The following is a 24,357-nucleotide window of genomic DNA, read 5'->3' on the forward strand; positions in this document are numbered from 1 at the left end:
AAGATACATCCAGAATAGTTGCTATAAATACTCTTGAAAACAAAGTGTTTGAGAGAGACAGTTCAGATGCAAAATGGCAGCTTCCATGCGTGGAATGTGGAGTCGACTTTCTCAGCTGAAGCAACGAATAGTTGTGCCAGAAAGGCTGCAGAGAGGCTTACCTAAAAAGATTAGTATGTACAATTTTCTTAAGCTAAATTTCAAGTATTTCTCACGCTTTGTATGGCAAATTTTGATACATAATGCATGTATAGACCTCTGCTCTGGCTTTGCCATGCCATCCGCCATACCAGTAATAGCAGTATTACCACGACTCACGAGCGACTACGCTTCGACTACACACAATGACAATGTCACTGTAAATGTTGATAGCGGGAAGTCTCGGAAACCAACATTTTATACAGGCTCAGTCCCGCCGTTATCCTTCTTTACCCCGCATAATCAGTGACGAATAACCGAGTACCGTTCACGTTCTTTCCACGTTTTCTTCTAAACCATGCGATAAGACAAAAGAATACCTTCTGATGTTCATTATTCCATGTTATTCACTTTTTAGTGAACATCCATCAATCATTTCACTTTTCCCTTTTTGAAATTTATAGGCGTCTAACGTTACATGTGCATGATCTTTGCATTAGCACGCATTCAAAAACGTTTCATGTAACGGCACTCGCTACTCGAATTCAATGTTTATTTGATGAAAATGGGTTTTGAAATGGCTGAGATTTCAAAAAAAAAAAAGATTCTAATAAAGTGTGGGACCCACACTTTTAATATTACGATCGCTTTGTTTTACTTTGTTTTTGGATGTTTCAGTCATTCCAAACCTGATTTTCATCAAATAAACTTTGAATTCCTCTTAAAATGGTATGTTCTGTACTACATCATAAGTAATTTCTTGGTATCTCACAAAAAGTTAAAAGCCCAATTCTCATCTCCACCAATACTGTACCATCCCATTAAGTTTGATTGATTGGTATATGACTTTGTGCTTATGTTTTTCTTTGTTTTTAATGTGTACAGTTATAACAAGGTACTGGTTATAACAAGGTAATATCGGCGGTCCCACAGACCTCGTTATAAAGGGGTTTCACTGTAGTGCCATGTATATAGATTATGTAGTAGAAGATTTCTATGTACGATTTATCATTATACAGATAGAGAACATGTTTAGGTGATATTCCTCCTACTTGATGTGATTGAATCTGGAAATCCATATTCTGGGTGATTTCTCTTTTTCCAAGTTAAAAACTTACACCTTTATTTCATTTCTATCTTGTATTATCCATTCAGGTGATTATGTCCAAAACATGTATCGTGACTACAAATCAGCTACATTGGACATCTTTAGCGATATGAAAGAGCGCCCAATTAAGGCAGGATTTTACATCACCTCTCTTGGGTTGATTGGATACACGTGGAGGCAGAACCCCAGTGAAGAGGGCTTTGACCAAGAACTTGTGGAAGCCAGCAATGACCTCTTGTTGCTAAGCAACTTTACGAGGAACCCAGATTCGGACAGACACGTCCAGAAACTGCTGCTGCTTCGAAATAATGGGGTGCTGCGATACATGAACTTGGGAGTGTGTTCCATTGTCTGGGAAGACAATTTTGACAAGAGGGTGTCGTCTTTCGACGCTACATGCAAACATCTGAAAGTGTCGTGGAGGGAGTTCCCAGACAGGATAAGAGACGTCGGTTTCATGGGAAGGTGGTTCTACTTGTCCAAGGCAATGGAGGACTATGATGTTAATTACTTGGAGTTTCAGACTCGGCCTGCTACATCATCATGATGCTAAATCTGCGTGAAAGAAAACGACCGTACATTCTGACATATGAAAGTCATTGAATGGAATAAACTGCATTTGATGACAGAGATCTTTGAGAGTCAGTCCGCAGAGTGATATGAAGATTTTTGCCCCACATAGAATGACAGGGAAACCTTATTTCATACCTAGTAAAGCTCAGATTTTGGTTAGGACTTATGTCATCATATGTTGGTCAAAAGAGATTGAATTCACTAAGTACTACAGTATAATAAAAGCTCTATTAGAATTTCACAAAGTTTACATCTGCCTATCCAGCATACAATACTGCTATGTAGTATTATGCATTGTTTGAGCATTCTGAATATATGCTAGAGAAGATAATTCTTTTGTTGTTTCATTAAAGTGGCAATTTATAAATTTGTATTATGAATCCTGCATACCACTATATTTCAACATGCTAAACCCCACTACGATAGCATTGTACTGTAATAGTACATCTGGGTTGCACATCGATGCACAGCCTCACACTGCACTACAATGTCTAGTTCAGAAGATATTGAGGTTTATATGCATTTTATTGTGTTGTTTTGTAATACATTTTCCTGCTACAACTGGTGTATGCTCAAGTGCAGGCCAGTTTTGTAAGACATTCTCATGTCCTTAATATTTTGACATTTATGAAGACTTCGTAGTGGTGCTACTCTGCATGTGACATACATGTACTAACAAGTACCTTTTTCAAAAATTCATCTGTTGAGTAATTTACATGCAGATTGTGTGTATTTTGTGGAGGAAACTACTGCATATTAAATGGAAAGAGCAGCATCTCCATCAACGCTATTATTATGGACTCCTCTATTTTCATATGAAGAACATAATATTTCAAACATTCAACACAGAGTAGGTAAGGCAACATACATCTGGTCCTGACAGTCAAACTGAGAGCTGCACTGTTGTAAAACTCAGTGTAAGTTGTGTAATCCAGAGCACTGAACTATTCTTGCAGTTGAGAAATATACAGTGTAGTAGACCTTGTACTAATTGACTTTGCATTACGTTAACAATCTCATAAGTCGGTATAATTAAGAAATCCCAAGATTTTCCCCTTGTACATATGTAAAATTTTTGATAAAAATCACAAATTGGCAAAATCCCTTTGTCAGCTCAACTAATTGTCCCAACTGAGGAAATCCTGTACATTAACCCATTGAGGACTGTTTGATTTTGCTACAATAGGCATTTCCCATAGACACCTGCCCGAGTATACTCAAGACTCGTCCTTAATGGGTTAATTGGCTATATGTTGGCAGATGTGTGTGCTTCAATGAAAAGAAAAGAAGTGAATGCTCAGAAATGAGACATCCAAAAACAAAGTAAAACAAAGTGATCGTAATAACAGGTGGGTCCCATCTTTTATTTAGATTGCTCTGTTTTGGATATCTCAGTCACTTAAAAACCAATGTTTATCAAATAAACGTTGAATACCTCATGGAATTACATGCTCTTTCATATTTCATAAGAGGTTTCTCATTATCTCACAAAAAAACGTCAGAAACCGGAAGTTGGGTCTCAACCAAAACTATACTTCCACAGTGTCAGCGGTCTATTTGATATCACCCTTCTACTGTGCTTCTGTTCAGGTGAACCAAGATACTGCTAACACCATGTACCGGTAAAAGCATATTTTGTCTTGCTGATTTATGTGAAAGTTTGTCCTATACACTGTACTTCAATGCATTTTCTTTTGCAACCCCCAATATGTTGATTTCTGCAAGGTCAGCTAAACATCTGGTTAACCATTCTGAAATGATGTTGGGTCTTCTAAAACTTTTTGAAATTGTGTGTGTAGTATGTTGGCGTAAAGGATGAATACACAGTACAAAATCCTTGTGGGGGGGGGGGAAACTTTAAAAAAAATCATTTGAATTAAAATAATATTTCAATACTCGGTACATGTACATATGTTATGAAGCGGTATGTGTTGAAATATTCATGGAAATTCACATTGGTGTGCATTTGTACATAAGACGGAAATGAAGGAATTTCAAGTTGGATACGATGAGAGTTAGTCCATTTAACATACATGTGTATTTCATTTTTAAATGTTTTAACCCATTGAGGACGGTTTGATTTTGCTACAACACACATTTCCCATAGACACCTGCCCGAGTATACTCAGGACTTGTCCTCAACGGGTTAATGTTCAATTTCTATATTTCATGTTGAAAACAGACTTGATGGGCTCAAATGTGAATTAAAGATATCAAATCCACAAAGGCAAGTACACTGTCATTTATTGAAGCTTCATTTTGTGTCTGCTCTACTGTTTTCATTATCAAATACATAATAAACTTCAAAAAAAAAAAACTAAGTACATGCATGCTGAGTACATGTATAGATTGATTGACAAATACATGTACAGTGTATACAACTGTACTGTAGAGACAAACATTGTATATAGGCCTACACATGGCAGTTTCATGGAGGAAAGCCTGATATATATGCCTAATATACTCAACACACATGTATGGTAATTTTGTGATTCCTGTAACAATTTATTGCTTAGCACTAAATAGGAAAAATTGTTTGGAATACATATATGTCAACAGGCGCGCCGGAAGCAGTTTTGGATTGGGGGGGCAAATATTGGAGGGGGCTCACCATAGACCATACATATGTCACACAATATACACATACACACACACACACACACACACACATCTATATATATATATATCTATATATATATATATATATATATATATATATATATATATATATATATATATATATATATATATACACATATATGTGTGTGTTTGTGTGTATACATATATATATATATATATATATATATGTAAAGTGGCGTACGGTGGGTCGAAACATTGGGGGTGGGCACCTTGTGGAAAAGTAATTTTGACGGTGTGTATGCATGTGCGTGTGTGCGTGCGCAATAATGGGACTACAATACATTACGGAATGTGATACATTCAACAACGCAGTCATTAGCAACATTGTAAGTTTTCCTTACATGGATTATGGAATGACGGTGTGAAACGACAAATTATATACTGTCAGCAACATCAGGAGAATTGCATAACAATAAAATGCGAGCGAGCGGAGCGAGAGAGCTTGAAAATTTTGACATTTTACAGTCCCCAAACTGCCGTTTGTAGCTATATCTTTCGCTTTGGAAATTAAGGGGGGGGGGCATCGGGCGCAACTGCTGGCAATTACTGGCGGCAACATTAGGAGAATGGCATATAACCATTCAATGCGAGCGAGCGAAGCGAGCGAGCTTGAAAATTTTGACATTCTACAGTCCCAAAACTGCCGTTTGTAGCTATATCTTTCGCTTTGGAAATTAATGGGGGCGCATTGGGCGCAACTGCTGGCAATTACTGGCAGCAACATTAGGAGAATGGCATAACCATTCGAGCTTGAAAATGTTGACATTCTACAGTCCAAAAACTGCCGTTGTAGCTATGTTTTTCGCTTTGGAAATCAAGGGGGAGGCGCACCGGGCTCAACTGCTGGCAATTACTTGCTGCAACGTTAGGAAAATGGCATAACGAATAAATTTGATGATTAATGTTGACATTTTACAGTCCCCAAACTGCCGTTTGTAGCTATATGTATTTTTTTTTAGCTTTGGAAATTAAGGGGGGGGGGGCGGCCCAGGCGCAACTGCTGGCAATTACTGGCAGCAACATTAGGAGAATGGCATAGCGATTGAATGCGAGCGAGCTTGGAAATTTTGACATTTTACAGTCCAAAAACTGCTGTTTGTAGCTATGTTTTTTCGCGTTTATTCATTTATATACATATGTATCTTATTTTATCTATTTTTATTTGTTTATTTATTTATTTATTTTTTTTTTTTGGGGGGGGCTTTTTGGGGGGGCAAAAATGCGTTTTGCCCCCCCCCCCCCACTTTTTGGATTGGGGGGGGGGGCGGCCGCCCCCCCCCCCCACTTCCGGCACCTATGTATGTCAATGCAGCAAATCGAAAATGATTACAGTGTATCAAAGAGTCAATGAAAGTTTGACAATTGAGCAATCAATCGAAAAGTGATGAATTGTATTGGAGTTTGTTTCAAGGCAGATAAAATATGAAATGTCTCGTATAGTATACATATTATATAGATTTTTCGTTGGCTTATTTTCCATATAACTTGTATAACGGAACATTATCCAACAGACATTTTATACCGGTATAAAAATAATCAAAATCTTGTATTACAATTGCTACAAGAAGTTTCTATTCTAGCAAGAGAGCAAGATATTGCGATAGTTACCTATTTTATGAAATGGGTCCCTGGGATTTCAGAAACGAACTATCATGATCCTCTACTATCAATATCATATTAATGTCAGTAAAGGGGATGTGGTTTTTCTAGATTATTAGGACATCTGAAAGGAGTTGAAACTTCCAAACCTGACAAGTTTTATTGGACTAAAGTGAAATGCCAGTATGCTAATTGGGCTTATTTGCGTATATGAACATGACAAACAATCCTCAGACATTTGATTTCCTATATGTTTTATGACTTGTTTTTACACTTGTGTCTAATGGGAATTACAAAATATTTTCAGGGCCCCATTTCATAAAATATGTAACTATCGCAATAATCTTGCTCTCTTGCTAGAATAGAAACTTCTTGTAGCAACTGTAACAGCCAATCATAAGCAGGTCTATCATGGACAAAGAGATTTTTCTCCTCCTGTACTGGGGAAAATCTCTTTGATCATGAATAACCATTAACCCACGGAAAACTCGGCAAGAATGTTTGCATAACGCCCTCTGCTGTTCTTCGAGTTGCATACTTTGTTTACGAAGTTTTAAGTTTGTGCTGTGTGATTCTCTCTGCGAAATTTGACGAAATGCCCGAACCGGAACGCTATAGATCTAGAGATGGAAAACTTTGAGAAAATCAAAGTGGTTGGAAGAGGAGCATACGGGTGAGTAGTTAAATCGGGAAAACGGGTGATCACTTTCAATCATTCAAAGCAAACTTACTGAGATTATTGTCATCGTACTTTCTTACACTGTCCTTCGTTACGTATAGTCCCACACTTTTGTTTCTGTGTTATCGTGTTGGGTTAACTCTTTGTGGAGCGGCGCGGTGCAGCATAAACCGCACTGCACCGCCCGAACGCTCGCGCTCGGGCTGCAGCGCCCCGAGGTTAGGTGTAGCATAGCTTGGACCAGACGCCTTGCAACGCACGCACGGCCTGTCCCGAACAATGCTGTAAAAGACAGGACTGGACTGTGTGTAAATCTAGATACTCCCTGTGTTAAATTTACTTCAATTTATATGACTTAGACTAACTGTTTTGACTTTTGTTGGTGTTGTCACTGTTGAAAAGCACTAGAGTAACTGCGTCAGTAAGCGGCCGTGCAGCCGTTCGCGGCAGGTACAACATACACGGTAATATACAGCTAAACACAGCATTGCACTGTTACATGCACACTACACATATACTAACACACTAGCAATCAACAAAAACCAACCGATAAAATGGGCATGATCTCTGACGAAAGTGAAGTTTTCTCACCTAAATGACAACATATCGCATCCAAAATGAAATTTTCGGTACTTCTTAACATAACAGTTAAGAAACAATGGTCCAAGAAACTGGATTTTTTTTCGTTTTCTCGATGTTCATGGATTTTGAAAACATATCCTCACGTAAAATAGAATTTTCGCGAGCCGATGTGGGCCGCCATTTTTTTCAGAAAGTGGATGTTACCATCGAAAAAAAATGAGAAAAACACGAGAAAGACATCAACAACATCGCCAGAAGTGCGATCTTGTTTGCGGCCAATGCATGTGCGCACGCTATTTTCACGTGCTTTCGCAATGGGAATTGCCGCTTACGAGTTGGAAAAACTCTTAACAATGCTTAAACTGCCGCAAACGGGATATTTTACTCTAGAGAGTAGAGTTTCTATGCCCACAGCATGAAGTGGGAAAACAACCAGTGCTGATTAGAACAGACGTCTACAAACATAACAGAAATTCAATTCAACTGCACACAAAAGCATCTAGACTTCTAGGTTTTAGTATAGCCAGCAGTCAAATTTTGGATGACGTTATGCCATGCTTCAGGCTTCAGGTTTATAGTTATCGATGACATTATGGGTGGATTCCTACTAGAACTATAGCCTTATAGGGGATAAAGCAAGTTTTTTTCAACCATAACCTCATCCAAAAATTTGACTGCCGGCTACATACATAGTGGTCTATGTCGTACGTATGTAGAAATCTATGTATGCTTTTGTGCGCGGTTAAACTTTGGCATGGGAGGTATATGAGGTAGAACCTTTGTGCAGGTTTTTAAATCATTATTAGTAGATCTGTGATATGTTGTATATTACTTGCTGTCATTCAGGAACATCACATTTGTTTTTCCTGTGGTTTCTTTTTTCTCTCAGTACTGTGTACCTCTGCCGCCGACTCCACGACAAAAAGTTAATCATCATCAAGCAGATCCCAGTGGAGCAGATGACTAAAGATGAGCGGCAGGCAGCCCTGAATGAGGTCAAGGTCCTGTCCATGCTTGACCACCCAAACATCATCGAGTACTATGAGAATTTCCTGGAGGATAAGGCTCTCATGATCGTCATGGAATATGCAGAAGGTATTGAAGTGATTGGGAAATTAGTACGGCCATCTCGGCCTATACTTCCTTAGTAATCATTAGTAATATCCCCAGCCATCACAGCTAGTTTATATGCCCTTCCAGTAGCAGTAGTGGTAATGGCACAATTTAGGCAAGCATACTAACTGAATTAAGGTTTAAAAAAAAATGATGAAAATAAAACAAGAGCTTAAAAAAAATCTTAAAGAAATGATTGTAATGTGAGCATCCTATAGCAAGATTCTGCCATACTGGATCAGGAAGAAATGTGAAAGGGAATTCATCCTCCTGAATAAACTATAGGATTGCTATTTTGCATCAAGACAATATCAATGTAAGAATTTGAAATTGAATGTCCCATGGTGCAGGGCATTTGACAGTTGTACCAAGGACATATGTGGCTACAGACATAACCAAAAGATTTATTGTTCGCTTCATGGAATCTTTGATGGAACTGCCTGTTATTTGTTCAGGTAAGAAATGAGCTGGATAATGAATGGTCATCTTCTTTAGGTGACTGACCTGTTTTATGACCAGGGGGCATTTCATGAATCATTTTGTCTGACAACTTTGTCGGATAAATTTGCTGTCAGCCAATCACATGCAAGGATTTCTGTAGCTTTTTACAGTTTGTCAGACGAAATATCTGACAAAACTCTTCATGAAATGCCCTTTGGCTCCTGGATATCAGATGAAAACAGGAGTATATTGCCATACATAATTGTATCACATTACTGAATATGTTCTGTGTTCATCTAGCCTGCTGTATATTTTATGTGACACTTACTGAACTTATTATCATTCTCTCATTATTGGATAGGTGGAACCCTTTTTGAATACCTGCAACAGAGGGGAAATGCCCTTATTGAAGAAGATGTAAGTAGACATGACACTGTTTGATAGTATCATTTATTCTCTCTCTGCCATATTTTTTCTTTCCGACAGCTTTTCTCATGTGATGTATTTCAAACAACTGGTTGTAAATGTGTACACTATACATTCAATTCCATTTTGTGCGACTTTGACATTCTATGAATCAAACTTTTAATAAGAAACTTTGAAGCCAAGACAGCATGTTACTAATTCCCTCTTAGCTGATGAAAATGATGCTTTGAGGACAAATCACAAATACCTGTTTTAATTTGATGCTTCTGCATGCACTGATCTCAAACATGTGTTGCACGTATCATATTTCACATTTGCTGCAAAAAGTTTACAATTTGATAATATGGTATAGTTTGGATGACTTGCAATGGAAGCAGTAAACACAACCCATAATATTTAATTTACAAAAAAGTTGATAGGGTAATGGTCGAAATTCTTGATTTTTATTTCTTAAAAGCCAAATTTCAACAATGATCATGGAATCTAATTAAATCAAGCTACTTTGCTGTTACTGTATTCTTTCCTAATTGTGTGCATACTGGCATGAACTCAATAATAAGCAGTCTTAGATGGGCCTGGTGGAATGTAATTTTGAATATTTTCTTGCATTTGTTGCACAGGAGGTCTTGAGACTCTTTGCCCAGATTCTTCTCTCCCTCAAGCACGTCCACTCCAAGCAGATCCTCCATCGCGACCTCAAGACTCAGAACATCCTCCTGAACAGAGCCAGGGACGTCATCAAGGTCGGGGACTTTGGCATCTCCAAGATCCTAAGCAGCAAGAGCAAGGCCTTCACCGTCGTCGGCACACCTTGCTACATCTCACCAGAGCTTTGCGAGGGCAAACCGTATCCTTGGCAAACTGCCCTGCCCAGATCAGGATGCTACCTAAGTAGCAGTGTGATGTCACGGGTTATCATTAGAATCTCAAGAGTAATCGTGACATTACCCTTGTTCAGAGATGAAAGAAATGATCATGAATAATGGCAGCATTATTGACTATCAGTAGAAGCCCAAGCTCTAGAAATTTTAGAAACTGTTGGAAAAAATAATGAATATCATGCTAAAAGAAAAAAAAATATTAGATGTATCATGCCTTGTTAACAAGTTCATTTTCATAGTGGTAACCTTCAGTGTTCATCAGTTTTCAGCTGCATCTAGTAATTTTGTTGTAGTATTTCCTGCTCATCAACTCACATTTGGGTTTAGAATTATTCAGAGCTAAATCAAAATGTTGAGAAACTCTGACATGCACATCACCAGACAAAATGTTACTGGATTTGCTAGGCTTTAGTAAATTATATTTGTTTGGCACCAAAGAAATCTTGCTCATTTCTGTTACATTGTGGTATGACAAAGGTGATAAGAGATGCAAAAACCAAAACTGATTGCTCATGGGCCGTTCCTTGGAAATGAGATCACAACAACGTGAGGACAATTCACAATTGTCATATTGATTACATATGGTCATATCTGATTTCCACTGTGTATATCTGCCGAGGTCGCTGTTGAATCCTTAACTTTGATTTTATCAGATACAACCAGAAGAGTGACATGTGGGCGGTTGGGTGTGTTCTGTATGAACTTCTGACTCTCAAGAGGGCATTTGAAGCAAATGTAAGTTTCAATGCAGCTTTCTTCAGAGATGCAAATATTACTGTGTTATGACACTCCTTTCACAAGTAAGGAATTTCTCTCAATGCATTGCAATATTGATAAACTTTTGTCAAAGAAGCCCAGGGTGTTATAAAAATTATTTATTGTAAAAGTGTATAAGATGTTTCAAGAAAGCTGGTGTAAATCTTTTCTATTCAGCATTTGCAGCATGTTAAAGATGTGAAGATACTGAAAGCGTAGTATCTTGTTCCTTTGAAGTCATTGACGTGTTTCCCAAGTTTCATCGCAATATCTTTTAAGAAGATGTCCCCAAAGCGAAGCCAAGCCTCCACAAATGTCATCCATTTTAAAAGTAAAATATTTAGTAGGAAACGCGAAAAATAACTGACATGACTACCACTTATTTTTTGTTCTTGCCAGAATCTACCAGCACTGGTGATGAAGATAATGCGAGGCTCTGTGGCCCCCATCTCGGACCGCTACAGTGATCAGCTCAAGCGGCTCCTCCTCCGCATGCTTCACCTGGATCCGGACAAGAGACCGACCATCAACCAGGTCATGGCTGAGCCCATCATCTTCAAGGCCGTCATCGAGGTCTGCATGACCATGGGAGCGGTCAAGTGTCCACCCAAGTGAGTCCCAAGTTTCTTCAGATTCATGCAAGGAATGGAATGATCTGCTCAGTAGTTTGCATGCTTCAAGACCAGTGAAATTGTCAATTACATTTGCTCTCAATTTGAAATAAAAATGTATTGTTTGCCTGGGTGTCATCATATAGAAAGCTGTGATATGATTAAGAAACCCCAAAACTGACTTGTTTGCAATAAATGTTTGCTTATCTCCTTATCTTTCTGAAGGATAAGAAAAGCACATTTAAGGTCCTGGTATGTCATTTGTCAATAAAATTCAGTCAAGACTTAAATAAGTATGCAAACTGTTCTGAGATGTGTGCCATTTTAGCATTTGTGATTTAATTCATTCCTATCAGGAATTTCGACTTCATGTGAAGACCAATATCTCAAATTAGAGATCATAACAATGAACAACATTGTATTTCCATACAGGCTGTATCATGATGTATCCATACTCAGTTTTGAATTACTGTAAACGCACAAATTTTTGTGGTGCATTAATTTTCACGCATCTTGCGCTACTTTTGGCTAGCGCGAATTCTAAAACCTGCGAAAATGTGCTCATTTTAATGAATTGACAATCTTGCAGCGCAAATTCAAGAACCCATGAATATGTTTTTGAGCCACTCAGCCAGAAAAATCAATCGCGCAACAATGTGGACATATACAGTACATGTCATCTGATGCTTAATATGCACATTTCTTCTTTGAAGTTTGAAAGAAGTTATTGGACTTGATTTTTCCCCACAATTCCTGACAATATTCTTTTCATTTTGGTACTTCATGGATAGGATCCATCCTGGGCTCACAACCAGACCCCCAGTGGGTAACATCCGCAAACCTGGTTCCAGGGCCAGCAGTGCCAGATCTTCTTCTCATAGATGTGAGTCCAAATTCAAGCATTCAAACATTGACTGTTATACAACACCTCAGAATAATGTCGAATTGTGATTGGCCAAGAACATGTCACATGACATTCAATAGAAAATACCTATCAAACTCATTGAGAGTGACAGCCATACAATAGGCCCCTGGCATGGGCCTATTGCACGGCTCGAAGGTACTATAGCACGGCTTCGCGGGGGGCTACTAATGCATGGCCGGCCGCTCACAGAGTTCTGTGGCTCACAGCAGCAAAGCGCCAGCAATCTACATTGTATGTGCTGGCCGGCTGCGCTGCGCTGCCGGTAAGTCTCACAGACCAGGCGCCGCGGAGTACGCGCAGCTGCTTGCCTTATACCTATTGCTGTGATGGACTTTGACTCTGATCTGCTACGTGGACCACAGTGATCCCAAAATCAAGACTTCATTTCAAGTTGAGAAACCGTAATTTGATTATTTTTCTGTGTTTTTATACAACTATCATTTTCGGAAATAGACAAAGTCTAGACCTACTACTAGACCTACCGACATCTCAGATCGGCCTAACAGTCAGGCCTAACTCGATCTAACGTTAGCGTAGAATGGGTATAGACCCTGCGGAGTTTGTGATTACTGTGACTGTTGTGGTCGAATCATGACGAGTGTTTGAAAGCAGTACACAGGGTGGTTTACAATTCTCGGCCTAATTGTTACATTTATTTTTGGGCCTTCCTGAGTTGGCGGTCACTAATTTAGTACTGTGATTGTGGACAAGGTGTTGTATAAAACGAATAATTTATGATTTTGTTCGTGCATTGGGGCATGTAATACCGCACTCGGCGCGAGATTCGCCACTGGTCTATTCAACGCGGCGCTACGCGCCTTGTTGAATAGACCAGTGGCTTATCTCGCGCCTTGTGCGGTATTCGTGCCCTATGCACTCACAACTCATAAATTATTCGTATACTATTTCATGCATTTGAAATACCGGCATGTACACACTGTAGGCACCATTATGCACATTTTCAATGCTAGCAGACATGAAATTTGGCAGTACAGCATTTACTCTCATTTTTTCATTGTATTTGTTCATGTTTAGTAATAGTATGCCTGATATATGCTGATTGTTTTCGTATTGTTCGTCTTCCATGTATATTTTACCTGTTTTGTTTCCTTTAGAAGTTGTATCTGTTTCAGAGCATTAAAATACCAAAGTTTCACCTGCAATTTAATGTTGATATTTTGGTTTTTCTTCTCAAACATCTGTTTGATTTGTTTTCATCACAGAATTTTCCAAATCAAGGACTCCACTGATTGTTTTCTTGGAAATGAAAGCATTTATGTATCAATCTGAGTAAGCTGCTGTTTGAAGGGATAAATGTTCTGGAGAAGAGTGAAGATCTTAAAACTTCTGTTTCCCTGCCTTATTTTATGTTTGAAACACACACTCTATCTCTTCTTCTCTCCTGTATGTCTCCATATTCATCTTTATCCACCTTCTATCCATCTAGCTGTCTGTCTATATATATTATATAACCTGTTATTTTCGTGAGGGTTTAATTTTTCATGAATTTCGCGAATCACTGTTGACCTGCGAAAATAACAAAATGCAAAAATGTCACCTTGCACTGGGGTAGCCTCAGTGTCAATTTGTGATAACATTTTGCGGAAATGTCTGTGAACTCCTCATACATGAAATTATCTGTACACGAAAATAACAGTTTATACAGTATATCTATACACCAATCTATCAAGCAATTGTTGAAATTAATTTCCATAATCACAACACACATCCCCAATTTTATGTTGCTTTCTTCCTTTTTTGCAGCCAACATTCTGCTGGACAGCAGTGGCAGTGGTGGTCTCCCCAAGCCCCGCCCACTCTCTATGATCTACTGCTGGGGGAATGGTATCCCATCCCCTCTCAGGCTCCCTCTCCCACACACAGACACTAAGGTCATGCAGGTTTCTGTTGGGAGATCGCAGAAGACTGGTGTAACCCACAACGGCCGGCTAATAATCTGGGAGGTACATATATGCTTAATGCTGATATCTAGGATTTGACACCAAATTAGGGTAAAGGTGACATTCATGAATTTTCTTAATTTCATTCTAAGTTCCATTTATATTAAAAAAAAAAAAAAATTTCATTGTGAAGCTTGATATCTAATACTCATGAGATAATGAGAGGTTACTTTTTAACTTTGATATATTATCAGTAGTAGTAGTAGTAGTACTAGTCGTAGAAGTAGTAGTAGTAAGAAGTAGTAGTAGTAGTAGTAGTAGTAGTAGTAGTTGTAGAAGTAGTAGTAGTAAGAAGTAGTAATAGTAGTAGTAGTAGTAGTAGTAGTAGTAGTAGTAGTAGTAGTAGTAGTAGTAGTAGTAGTAGCAGTAGTAGTAGTAGTAGCAGTGGTGGTGGTGGTGAAATTCACTGATATTGCCATGAAGCATGTAAGGTAAGCATTGTAAATGATGCAGATCCTATCTACAGGACATATGACAAATACAGATGTCTGGCTATTGTAAAGAACATGACATATGAAAAGCAGCCACAGTTAGAAGGTGAATTAAACAAACATTTGTTGAAATGGAACCAGATTTTTAATATGTAGTCACGATTGGACAGATTGCCTTTCATATAAGCTATCAGAAAACTTGTCATTTCAGGTTTAGTACCAAACTGATAATTCTCCCTTTACAACTACTTGTGTGTGTATCAAGATTTAACCATCACAGACGTACCTTGGAATACACATGAGACATGACCCATCTCTGTGGCATGTTGAGATAAGAACATCATGCTGTTTCTCTCAAAAAGTTTCTTGAGGCTTTGAACAGAGCTCACACCCTTTTATCTCTCATTCGATAACATGGCAGCTTGCTGCAGACAAAGAATCAGGCAGCATGCATTGAATCCACACAATCTCTCAATGATACAGGCCCCTTCCATCGGCACGGACTCCACCCTGCCAGGAGCTGTGGAGCAGGCCGTGCCCCTCTACGTACCCAGGTACCTGGAGGGACAGTCTGCAGTCACCATCCAGAAAGTGTCGTGTGGAGATCTCTTTGTGGCCTGCCTCACAGGTGAGGAGATGACATTCTCATATGTAACACAGGGCTGGCGGAACCAGGGGGCCGGGGGGCCGGGGGGCTCCCCCCACTTCTTTTGCACCATATGAATGCATAGGGTGCCACCACTTTGGGCCCCCACTTTTTTTACTCCGGAAGTGCGAAAGTGGCACTGGAAAAATTAGCTAGAAACCTTGAAGTGTGAGTGTGGGAAGACCTTTATTTTTGTGCTGAAGACTTTTTTTTTTTTTTTTTGCTTGTCAACTGATGAAACCCGAAAGTGGCAACACAAGTATGAAGTGGGCCCTTTACTTTTGAAAACCTGGTGTCGGCCATGTAACAGAGTGAGGAGATTGATATATCTAAACATGAGTGCCATTTATAGGGTCACTATAAACTGACAAAACAGAAGGGCAACTGAGATGGCTGTAGAATGTGATGCTACATATGAATCTACAGTAAGTCATACACTGTATCAATTACATACAATCTTTAGAAAACATGTTAGTAGCTACTTACACAGGTTGCCAATATGATACCTGTCGAGTAAATATGATTATACCCAGGTTCTTCAGGCATGTCAGAGTGTTTTGTGCTTATTTTTTCTCACCCTTTAAGCTTTTCACAGCATCTTTTCCTGCTATCAACAGGTTGGGAGCAGTCATTTTTCCTTGTGTTACCTATTTTGATTCTAACTTTTGATATCATCCCTTCTGCAGATCGTGGCATACTGATGACCTTTGGGAATGGTGCCCATGGCTGCCTGGGACACAGCAACTACCACGACCTCTCCCAGGCCAAGATTGTGGAGGCACTGCTGGGGTACGAAGTGGCGCTGGTGTCATGCGGAGCGTCGCACGTCATGGCCGTGACCAATGAGCATGAGGTGTTCTCTTGGGGGCGGGGCAACAATGGTGAGACTTTCACCAACCTATATCCATCATGGCTCTAAATCTCTACTTTGCAGTCAGATGTACAATGTATAATAAATGATGTACCCCTGTAGATTGCACTGTTACAAATTTAGGTGGTTAAAAATTAAAAAAAGATATCAAAGGAGCAGAAGCATTTTCTGCTTTTTTAGCTCACCTGAGCCAAAGGCTCAAGTGAGCTATTGCGATCGCCCTTCGTCCGGCGTCCGTCGTGCGTCGTGCGTTAACTTTTTATATTTTCATCTTCTTCTTGAAAACCCCAGGACCGATTTTCATCAAACTTGGCAGGTAGCATCCCTAGGGGTTAGGAACTCAATTTGTTAAAATGGGCACCATACCCCACCCAGGGGGCCCCCAGGGGGGCCCAAACCCCCCAAAATTAAGGAATCTGTAAAAATCTTCTTCTCTAGAACCAGAAGTGATAGAGCTAAGTTAATACTATGAGTTAGTACATTGATGACTGTAGTTTCAAGTTTGTTCATGGCAGGATCAGGGGTGCCCCCCTTGGGACCCAGGGGAGGGGTTGGGGAGGGGTTCTAATGGGGCCTAAATTGTACATTTTCATCTTCTTCTTGAGAACTCCATGACCCATTTTCACCAAACTTGGCAGGTAGCATCCCTAGGGGGTTAGGAACTCAATTTGTTAAAATGGGCACCATGCCCCACCCAGGGGGCCCCCAGGGGGGCCCAAACCCCCCAAAATTAAGGAACTCAATTTGTTAAAATGGGCACCATGCCCCACCCAGGGGGCTCCCAGGGGGGCAAAACCCCCCAAAATTAAGGAATCTTTAAAAATGTTCTTCTCTAGAACCAGAAGTGATGGAGCTAAGTTGATACTATGAGTTAGTACATTGATGACTGTAGTTTCAAATTTGTTCATGGCAGAATCAGGGGTGCCCCCTTTGGGACCCAGGGGAGGGGGGTGAGGAGGGGTCCTAATGGGGCCTAAATTGTACATTTTTATCTTCTTCTTTAGAACCCCATGACCCATTTTCACCAAACTTGGCAGGTAGCATCCCTAAGGGGTTAGGATCTCAATTTGTTAAAATGGGCACCATGCCCCACCCAGGGGGCCCCCAGGGGGCCCAAACCCCCAAAATGAAGGAATCTTTAAAAATCTTCTCTAGAATCAGAAGTTATAGAGCTAAGATAATACTATGAGTGAGTACATTAATGACTGTAGTTTTGAGTTTGTTCATAGGAGATCCAGGGGTGCCCCTCTTGGGGGCAGGGGTGGGTGGTTGGGAAGGTCCAAATAGGGGCCTGAATTGTACATTTTCATCTTCTTCCTGAAAACCTTGTGATGGCTTTTTGTCAAACTTGGCAGGTAGCATCCCTAGGGGGTCAGGATCTAAATTTATCAAAGTGGGCGCCATGCCCCACCCAGAGGGCCCCAGGGGGCCCCAATCCCCAATAATTAAGGAATCTTAAAAAATTTGGGCCCTTATTGTACATTTTCATCTTCTCCTTGAGAATGCCTGGTCAAATGTTGGTAGAGCTGTGAATAATTTACATTAGTGACTGCGTGAAAGGTGAACTTGCGATACTCAGGTGAGCGCTAGACCCGCGGATCTCTTGTGTTATTGTTGCTTTTGTTCAGAATGTACAGTATCATTTCTAACTGTCCGATTTGATGTGATTATGGTGCAAGTGCCAATAATGCCTGTAAATATGGTATGATGTGTCAAATTTATTCCTTACTAACAGCAACATAAGCATTCAACCTTCTATTCAAATATCATATTAAATTCCTTTGTTCAGATTTGATGCACAAGCTTTCATTAAACACATGTTAGTTCAACCTTTGATATTCTTACAGCCATTACTGTTGATTACAACTGACACATTTTGAGAAATTTTTTCCAAGATGTATCACTTGAGGAAGTTATGCTAATGTCAAAGTTGATGGTGATGCATTGTGGGTACCTGCAGGTCGCCTTGGTCTGGACAGTCAGGAGTCGTTCTCCTCTCCCCAGGCCGTCATGATTCCTCCGCAGCATCAGGCCAAGTCTGTCTGCTGTGGAGTTGACTGCTCCATCATCCTGACTACAGAGGGCGCCCTTATAGGTTGTGGCAGTAATAGGTGTGTGTTTGTGAAATCATCACTTTTTTTTTTGAAGTTTGCTATATTAAGACTTTGTTGAAATTATATTACCTGGGATATTCCTCTGCTAGCTGCAGAAAATATTAAAACTCTATCAGCTATTTATGCCAACTTTTCTGTGATCTTGATTCCAGCAGGTGCATGAATAACTTGTAGCTGTACTTGTTGAGTATAATAAAGACAGATGTTGTCGCAGAAGCATGCTGGATGATTGGGTGTAAAACATAAGTATCCAATCTTAATAGCTCCATTTATCTTGCAAAAAGCAGCAGCCATTGAGAGTTGAGAGGGGTAGGTTTTATGGGCACTAGACATGTTGATGGCATTTGTGTCAATAAAAAATGAACATACAGCCAAACAAACACTGAATAATCGCTTCAAGTTTCACAATTTCAGGTTTTCTACATCTTGATTCATATTGTGAGCGATAATCTTTTATGTACCTTAAAACAACTGTGAGGATGAATTTCAGTGAATTTTCTGAATGGGAGCTGAAAAGAATAATATGTCATACTGTCATAATATTTGATGTCATCAGTTTTTCATTTCTTATAAATACTATGTAAGCTTGTCCATCAGTGTAGCTAAAGAAGACTGAGGTACACTTTCCTACCTCTCTCCCTACCCAGATCCAACAAGCTAGGCCTGGACCAGTCTGACCACCATGTGGAGGAGGTCTTTACCTTCACCCCGGTCTCCACCCCGCCCCTCCCACAGCTCAGGATCGCATCCGCAGCCATCGGCACATCCCACTCGGCTTTTATCACAGGTAAGCTCGATAAGAACATTATTTTACAAGGCCTCCAATCTCGCGAAATTTATGCATATGAAATGAGGTTTCCTATATCTTCTCCGTTATTGGGATATGATGCCATAATGTCACTGCATCGCAGTTAGAAGAATAACATCAAAATTCAGGGATATGATGCACTTCAAAGCATTAATACATTTATCTGTGATACATAATCAGGTTTATTGCAACTTTTCATAGCCATGTTGCTGCCAGTTGTAGTGCACTTCAGTATTTGTCCTTTTCTAATTTTGTAATCATAATTGTATGAAATTCACGTTATAATTCTTGAATTGCAGAAACCAGAGCTATATTTTACTATGATGCAGAAATTCCTAATGTGCTTGATATTACAGAACTATGACTATTAAATTTTTTCCTGTCTTTCTGTTTTTCTGTCTCTTTTTCTGTGCTCCTGTCATTCTTCATTTTTCTTTTTTTTTGCCTCTCTTTCACTCTTTCTGTTGATCGGTCTGTCTTTCTTTGTCCATTTTGTCCTTTTCTTTCCTGGTGAGCACAGAAGATGGGCAGTGCCACACCCTAGGATCCAACCAGTTTGGCCAGCTGGGATGCGGGGCGGAGACCATCACACCCAGAATGCCTTGCAGACCCAAGCTGCCAAAAGACACCATCATCAGTCAGGTGGCATGTGGAGATATGTTCACTGTCGCCAAAGCAACAGGTAGGACAGAGATTGATGTATTGTGATCAGATGCATTAGACTTCAGAAATATGTAAACATGAATAAGAGATTAGTGTCTCCTTGTATCATTAGCAGCCTTACCTATTTCAAGATTATCTCCTTCCCATCTGCTTGATTTACTTTGGACTAACTCGTCAAACAGATGAATATCATTTGCCCCTTACCCGAACTCTATTTACAAAATCCACGTTTATCTACAGTGGCCCAAAATTTTGGAATTCCCTTGAGAAAAATATAAAAGATTCCATTAGTTTGAAATCATTCTCTAGTAATTTAAAGAAATATTTGATTAGCTCATATGTACCCCATGATTAGTTTGACTGTTTGGAATTGTTGTTCTTTTTTCTTCACCCTGCATCGAGAATGCTGACCTGCCCTTCGCTCTCTCTACTCTCCCTCTCCCCCTCCCGCCCTCTCTTTCCCTACTCTCTTCTGTGTGTGCACAATGTATGTGGATGCATACATGTGTGTGTACGTGCGTGTGTGTGCGTATGTGTAGGTGGGTACGTGTGTGTGCTTGTGTGTATGTGTATGTGTATGTCTATGTGTATGTGTGTATGTGTATGTCTATGTCTATGTGTATGTGTATGTGTATGTCTATGTCTATGTCTATGTGTATACATGTGAAAGCGTATACACTGTACTTCATGTAACCATCCGATTTGATTGAATGAAAACTGTATACTTTCAATGATTAGCTTGTACGGTACATACCGTTGTATTGTGTTATAAAGTCATATATAATTAATGTATTGTAGTAATGTAACGTAAGTGAGGGGACTGCAATCTACAAGTTCGCTTTTTAGCAGCCCCTCAATTTCCATTTCCATGAAGTTCTTTTAAGAACCAATATGTATTATTATGTTCCAATATATGTAATCATGTCAAAGTGTATTACCTGTGTTTGATTGGAAATGAAAATAAAAAAAACATGCATGTGAACATGCATGTGTATGTGATGTGTGATGTGTGACTAGAAGTTGCAATCTCTTTGCTTGTCTGCATCTAATGATGGAGCATCATTTATTTTCTCTTGCAGACAACAGGATCTTCACCTGGGGAAAAGGTGACAGAGGTCGTCTGGGGCGCCCTCTACAGGATTCAAACATCCCGCGCCCCGTCAGTTTCCAGGAGAGTGAGGAGTGTGACATCATCTCTGTGTCCTGTAGCCATAGCAACACCATCATCACTTCAAAACGTGAGTGGTTACATTGTTCTCAATTTAGGATTATTCCTTTGTGTACTTGATGCATAGTGCAAAACATAAGCTGTGTTAGCAAATCAAAAAGAGAGAAAATGTGCCTGCAGTTATCCACACCAATCTCAAGCTAAATGCTTTCCAAGGATGAGTGTACTAAAAATTGATTTGATTGGATTATTCTGCTTTATTAGTGCTCACAAAGTGTGCTGACTGCTCCGAGAATCAGTTTCTGGCTGTCATTCAAATCAAGTCTCACTGACTGAAAGGGAAGCTTATTCTTCCATCCAAGCAGATTTGACAAGAAGTTGACCCCTTATCCACCCAAGGAAGCTATCAACTGGAGTTTTTATTGTACCAGTTGTAAATATTCTCTAGCATCCTATCTAACTATACCTGATTTTTACAGTGCACACAAACTGGACAGTGTTTCGGATGACAAAACTGTTCAAAATGTATTTATTTGTCATCAGCCTATGCTCTCTTTTCTTCCGATTCTGCAGACTGTGATCCCCCCACGTAAGCTTAATTACATACATTAGTTAAATTCTATCAGACACTTACAGTATAACAGTGCTTGCCCCTGGCACCCAGAAAGCTTGCTAGAGGCTTGTCCCACATAGCAATAAATATTGCCGGAAGATGGATTCCAATAATTGAAATCCTGCATGAACAGGTGGATGGAATAGCTAGTTTATAGTTCCTTACAGGAGAATAACCAACTATACATTTGAAAATATCAGTAAAACCAACCTATTCATTGTAACTTATGTACTATTCATTCCAGCCCAGTCATTCTAGCTGACTCTTACAAATTTCTACCATTTCTTTTTCTCCCTGCAGCCATTGAGGATGACCTGTAGAGTTACAGACAGTCCTTGTGTTCATTGGACCAAGTTGTCATGGAAGCTATAAGGGAGTGATGGAGTGTAATACAGCATTTCAAGACCATGGACAGATATCATTAATAGAAAAGTAATATGATACCATGTCTTTGATCTTGATGGTAAATTCATTCAGCATTCAGTAGTCAGTACTATTTTCATATACCACTTCCATGGATTTTATAAAGCTCACTGTGAATGCAATGTTGAATATTGTTAACAAATGTTTTATTGTAAGTGATGTACAATCAAAGATATATTATTAACATTTGAATGCTACTGCCATTTTTAAGCTTCTCCAATTTAATAGCCATTTATCATCACTCGTAGGATTGTCGGTAACAGTTACATGTATTGCTGAAAAGCTCACACCTTGACCAAGTTATTGTGATTATTGTAAAGCAAGATATTTTTGCGGCATAAAATTTTTATGATTTGGATTGGACAGCCTTTTTCGCAGCATGAAATTTTCGCGAATTGCCACTGGTATTCAATGCATAGTGTAGACAAGAACATTTGCGTACATTTTAATTTTCTCTCGTGAAATTAGCAAAATTAGCCAATTAAAATGCATACCTGACACTAACATTACTGGTTTTACAGTATAGCAAGCTTCACAAGTAGCTACATGGATTCAGCTTTGCAAAAGTCATATTCTTACAAACCAAAGGAAAAGCCTATTGACCGATTCGGGTTCGTTGAGGGCAGCAGACATTTTATGGCACTGGGCGCAGCCATGAGCTCAAATTGCAGTGTCTCAGCTGACCCCCCCTGCTCTCCCCCACCCCACGGGCAACATGTTTATTGCGCACTTGTAACAAAGGTTCGCGCACTAAGCAAGCATTCGCGCACTCAATACGAGACGCCCATTGGCTAAAGCAACCATGCATCAGTTTTTCATTCTGCGCGCGTGCTAATGTAGGGAGAGGGGTGGGGAGTGGGAAGGGGGGGTCGGCTGAGACACCGCGTAATGGCGCTGCCCATGCCAAAAATACACATAGCGCGTCACAGAATCGGTCAATACTTGATTCAGTATTTGATTTATGAGCACCTAAAATTCTTCTAGGACAGCAGGGGCCATTTCCTATTACTCTGTAGTGCTCTGTGTACAATTCCAAATCTATCAATATCGGTTCACCCAGGAGTTAGTCCTGAGAGTTACAATTCAACAAATTCTTGAAACTGATGTTCACTATGTCTTTAATAATTACTGTTGGAAAAGAAGCGTATTCTTGAACTAGAGTGTTTGACCAAGTGGCTGAAAGACACTTCAGGAACAGCAAGTACTTTTATTATAGCATGTGTTTTCACATATGTATGCAATTTTTATACTTGATATATATTTTAATGCATTTGTAGGACACCATAACTTATACAGTATTATCATTAAAGTATATGCATTGATAGCAAATGCATCATTCAATTTTGGCAATGCATTTTTACTTGTATGTTTTAGATCAGTGTATTTTGTGGTTGTAGTAAGAGAAATAATAACTACTGCATTAATTTTAACCCCGCGCTGCAAACTAATCCATTTTTTCTTCTGGTCCGACCTGTCTGTTGGACCAGTAGGTACCCATTTTTTTTTTTTACTGGTCCATTCCTGAAAATGTTACTGGTCTGACAGTGATTTCACTGGTCAGGGACCGTCGGACCAGTCCCAATGTGCAGCCTTGTGTAACCCTAGGATTGTAGGGTGTATAGGATGCCACTTCAGTACCATGTTCTATGTAACAGTTCTAATGAGTGCTTAAAGCAGCAAATAGCTTCTTCACCACAATTATATTACCAAGATTTTGTTCTTATTTCTATGCAAGATGAGGATCTTTTTTTCTCCGATTCCCTTTTTAAGTGTGCTGAGATTTGCAGGGTCTTTGTAACAGACATGTTTGCAAACAAGATCTTCCTGAATATCTGGAAAAAAAACTTTGTACTAAAAAACTTTGTACAAATTGGACTTCCTTTGCAAGCATTGGATTGTGCAATAGAGTTATGTATTTTTGTATTCAACTCTCAACCATTGATGGTTGGAAGCTATTTTCTAATAAAACAAGCCTTCTTAGGCAACACCTTGATACCGCCTAGGTTTGTGAAATCATTAACCCGTTTCCATCTTACTGTGATGTTCTTTCCTCATATAGACGACTGCTCTGATTGTATATTACGTATACTGGTGTAGTGTGTATGCCATACATTTAGTGAGTCTATTTTTTGCGTATCAGGACTTTCCGGCGATTTTGCAACTGGTTAAATTTCTGATCATGCGTGC

At 39.5% G+C, this 24,357-nt stretch overlaps 2 protein-coding genes across 2 annotated transcripts; both read left to right on the top strand.

Annotated features, from left to right (window-relative positions):
- Nucleotides 1–73: 73 nt before the first annotated feature.
- LOC140236802 (mitochondrial import inner membrane translocase subunit Tim29-like) lies at nucleotides 74–4,043 on the top strand. The gene is made up of 2 exons (XM_072316737.1): nucleotides 74–173; nucleotides 1,294–4,043. The coding sequence occupies exons 1-2, from the start codon at nucleotides 74–76 to the stop codon at nucleotides 1,791–1,793; spliced, it is 600 nt and encodes a 199-aa protein (XP_072172838.1). The 3' UTR covers nucleotides 1,794–4,043.
- Nucleotides 4,044–6,633: 2,590 nt separating this feature from the next.
- On the top strand, nucleotides 6,634–23,020 carry LOC140236980 (serine/threonine-protein kinase Nek8-like). Its single transcript, XM_072316928.1, has 15 exons — nucleotides 6,634–6,731; nucleotides 8,209–8,414; nucleotides 9,235–9,290; nucleotides 9,920–10,146; nucleotides 10,834–10,915; nucleotides 11,336–11,547; nucleotides 12,339–12,430; nucleotides 14,237–14,436; nucleotides 15,348–15,492; nucleotides 16,197–16,391; nucleotides 18,342–18,492; nucleotides 19,143–19,282; nucleotides 19,824–19,985; nucleotides 21,046–21,204; nucleotides 22,048–23,020. The coding sequence occupies exons 1-15, from the start codon at nucleotides 6,685–6,687 to the stop codon at nucleotides 22,065–22,067; spliced, it is 2,094 nt and encodes a 697-aa protein (XP_072173029.1). The 5' UTR covers nucleotides 6,634–6,684; the 3' UTR covers nucleotides 22,068–23,020.
- The last annotated feature ends 1,337 nt before the right edge of the window (nucleotides 23,021–24,357 follow it).

This window comes from Diadema setosum, chromosome 13 (assembly GCF_964275005.1).
Source record: "Diadema setosum chromosome 13, eeDiaSeto1, whole genome shotgun sequence".
Taxonomy (NCBI): domain Eukaryota; kingdom Metazoa; phylum Echinodermata; class Echinoidea; order Diadematoida; family Diadematidae; genus Diadema; species Diadema setosum.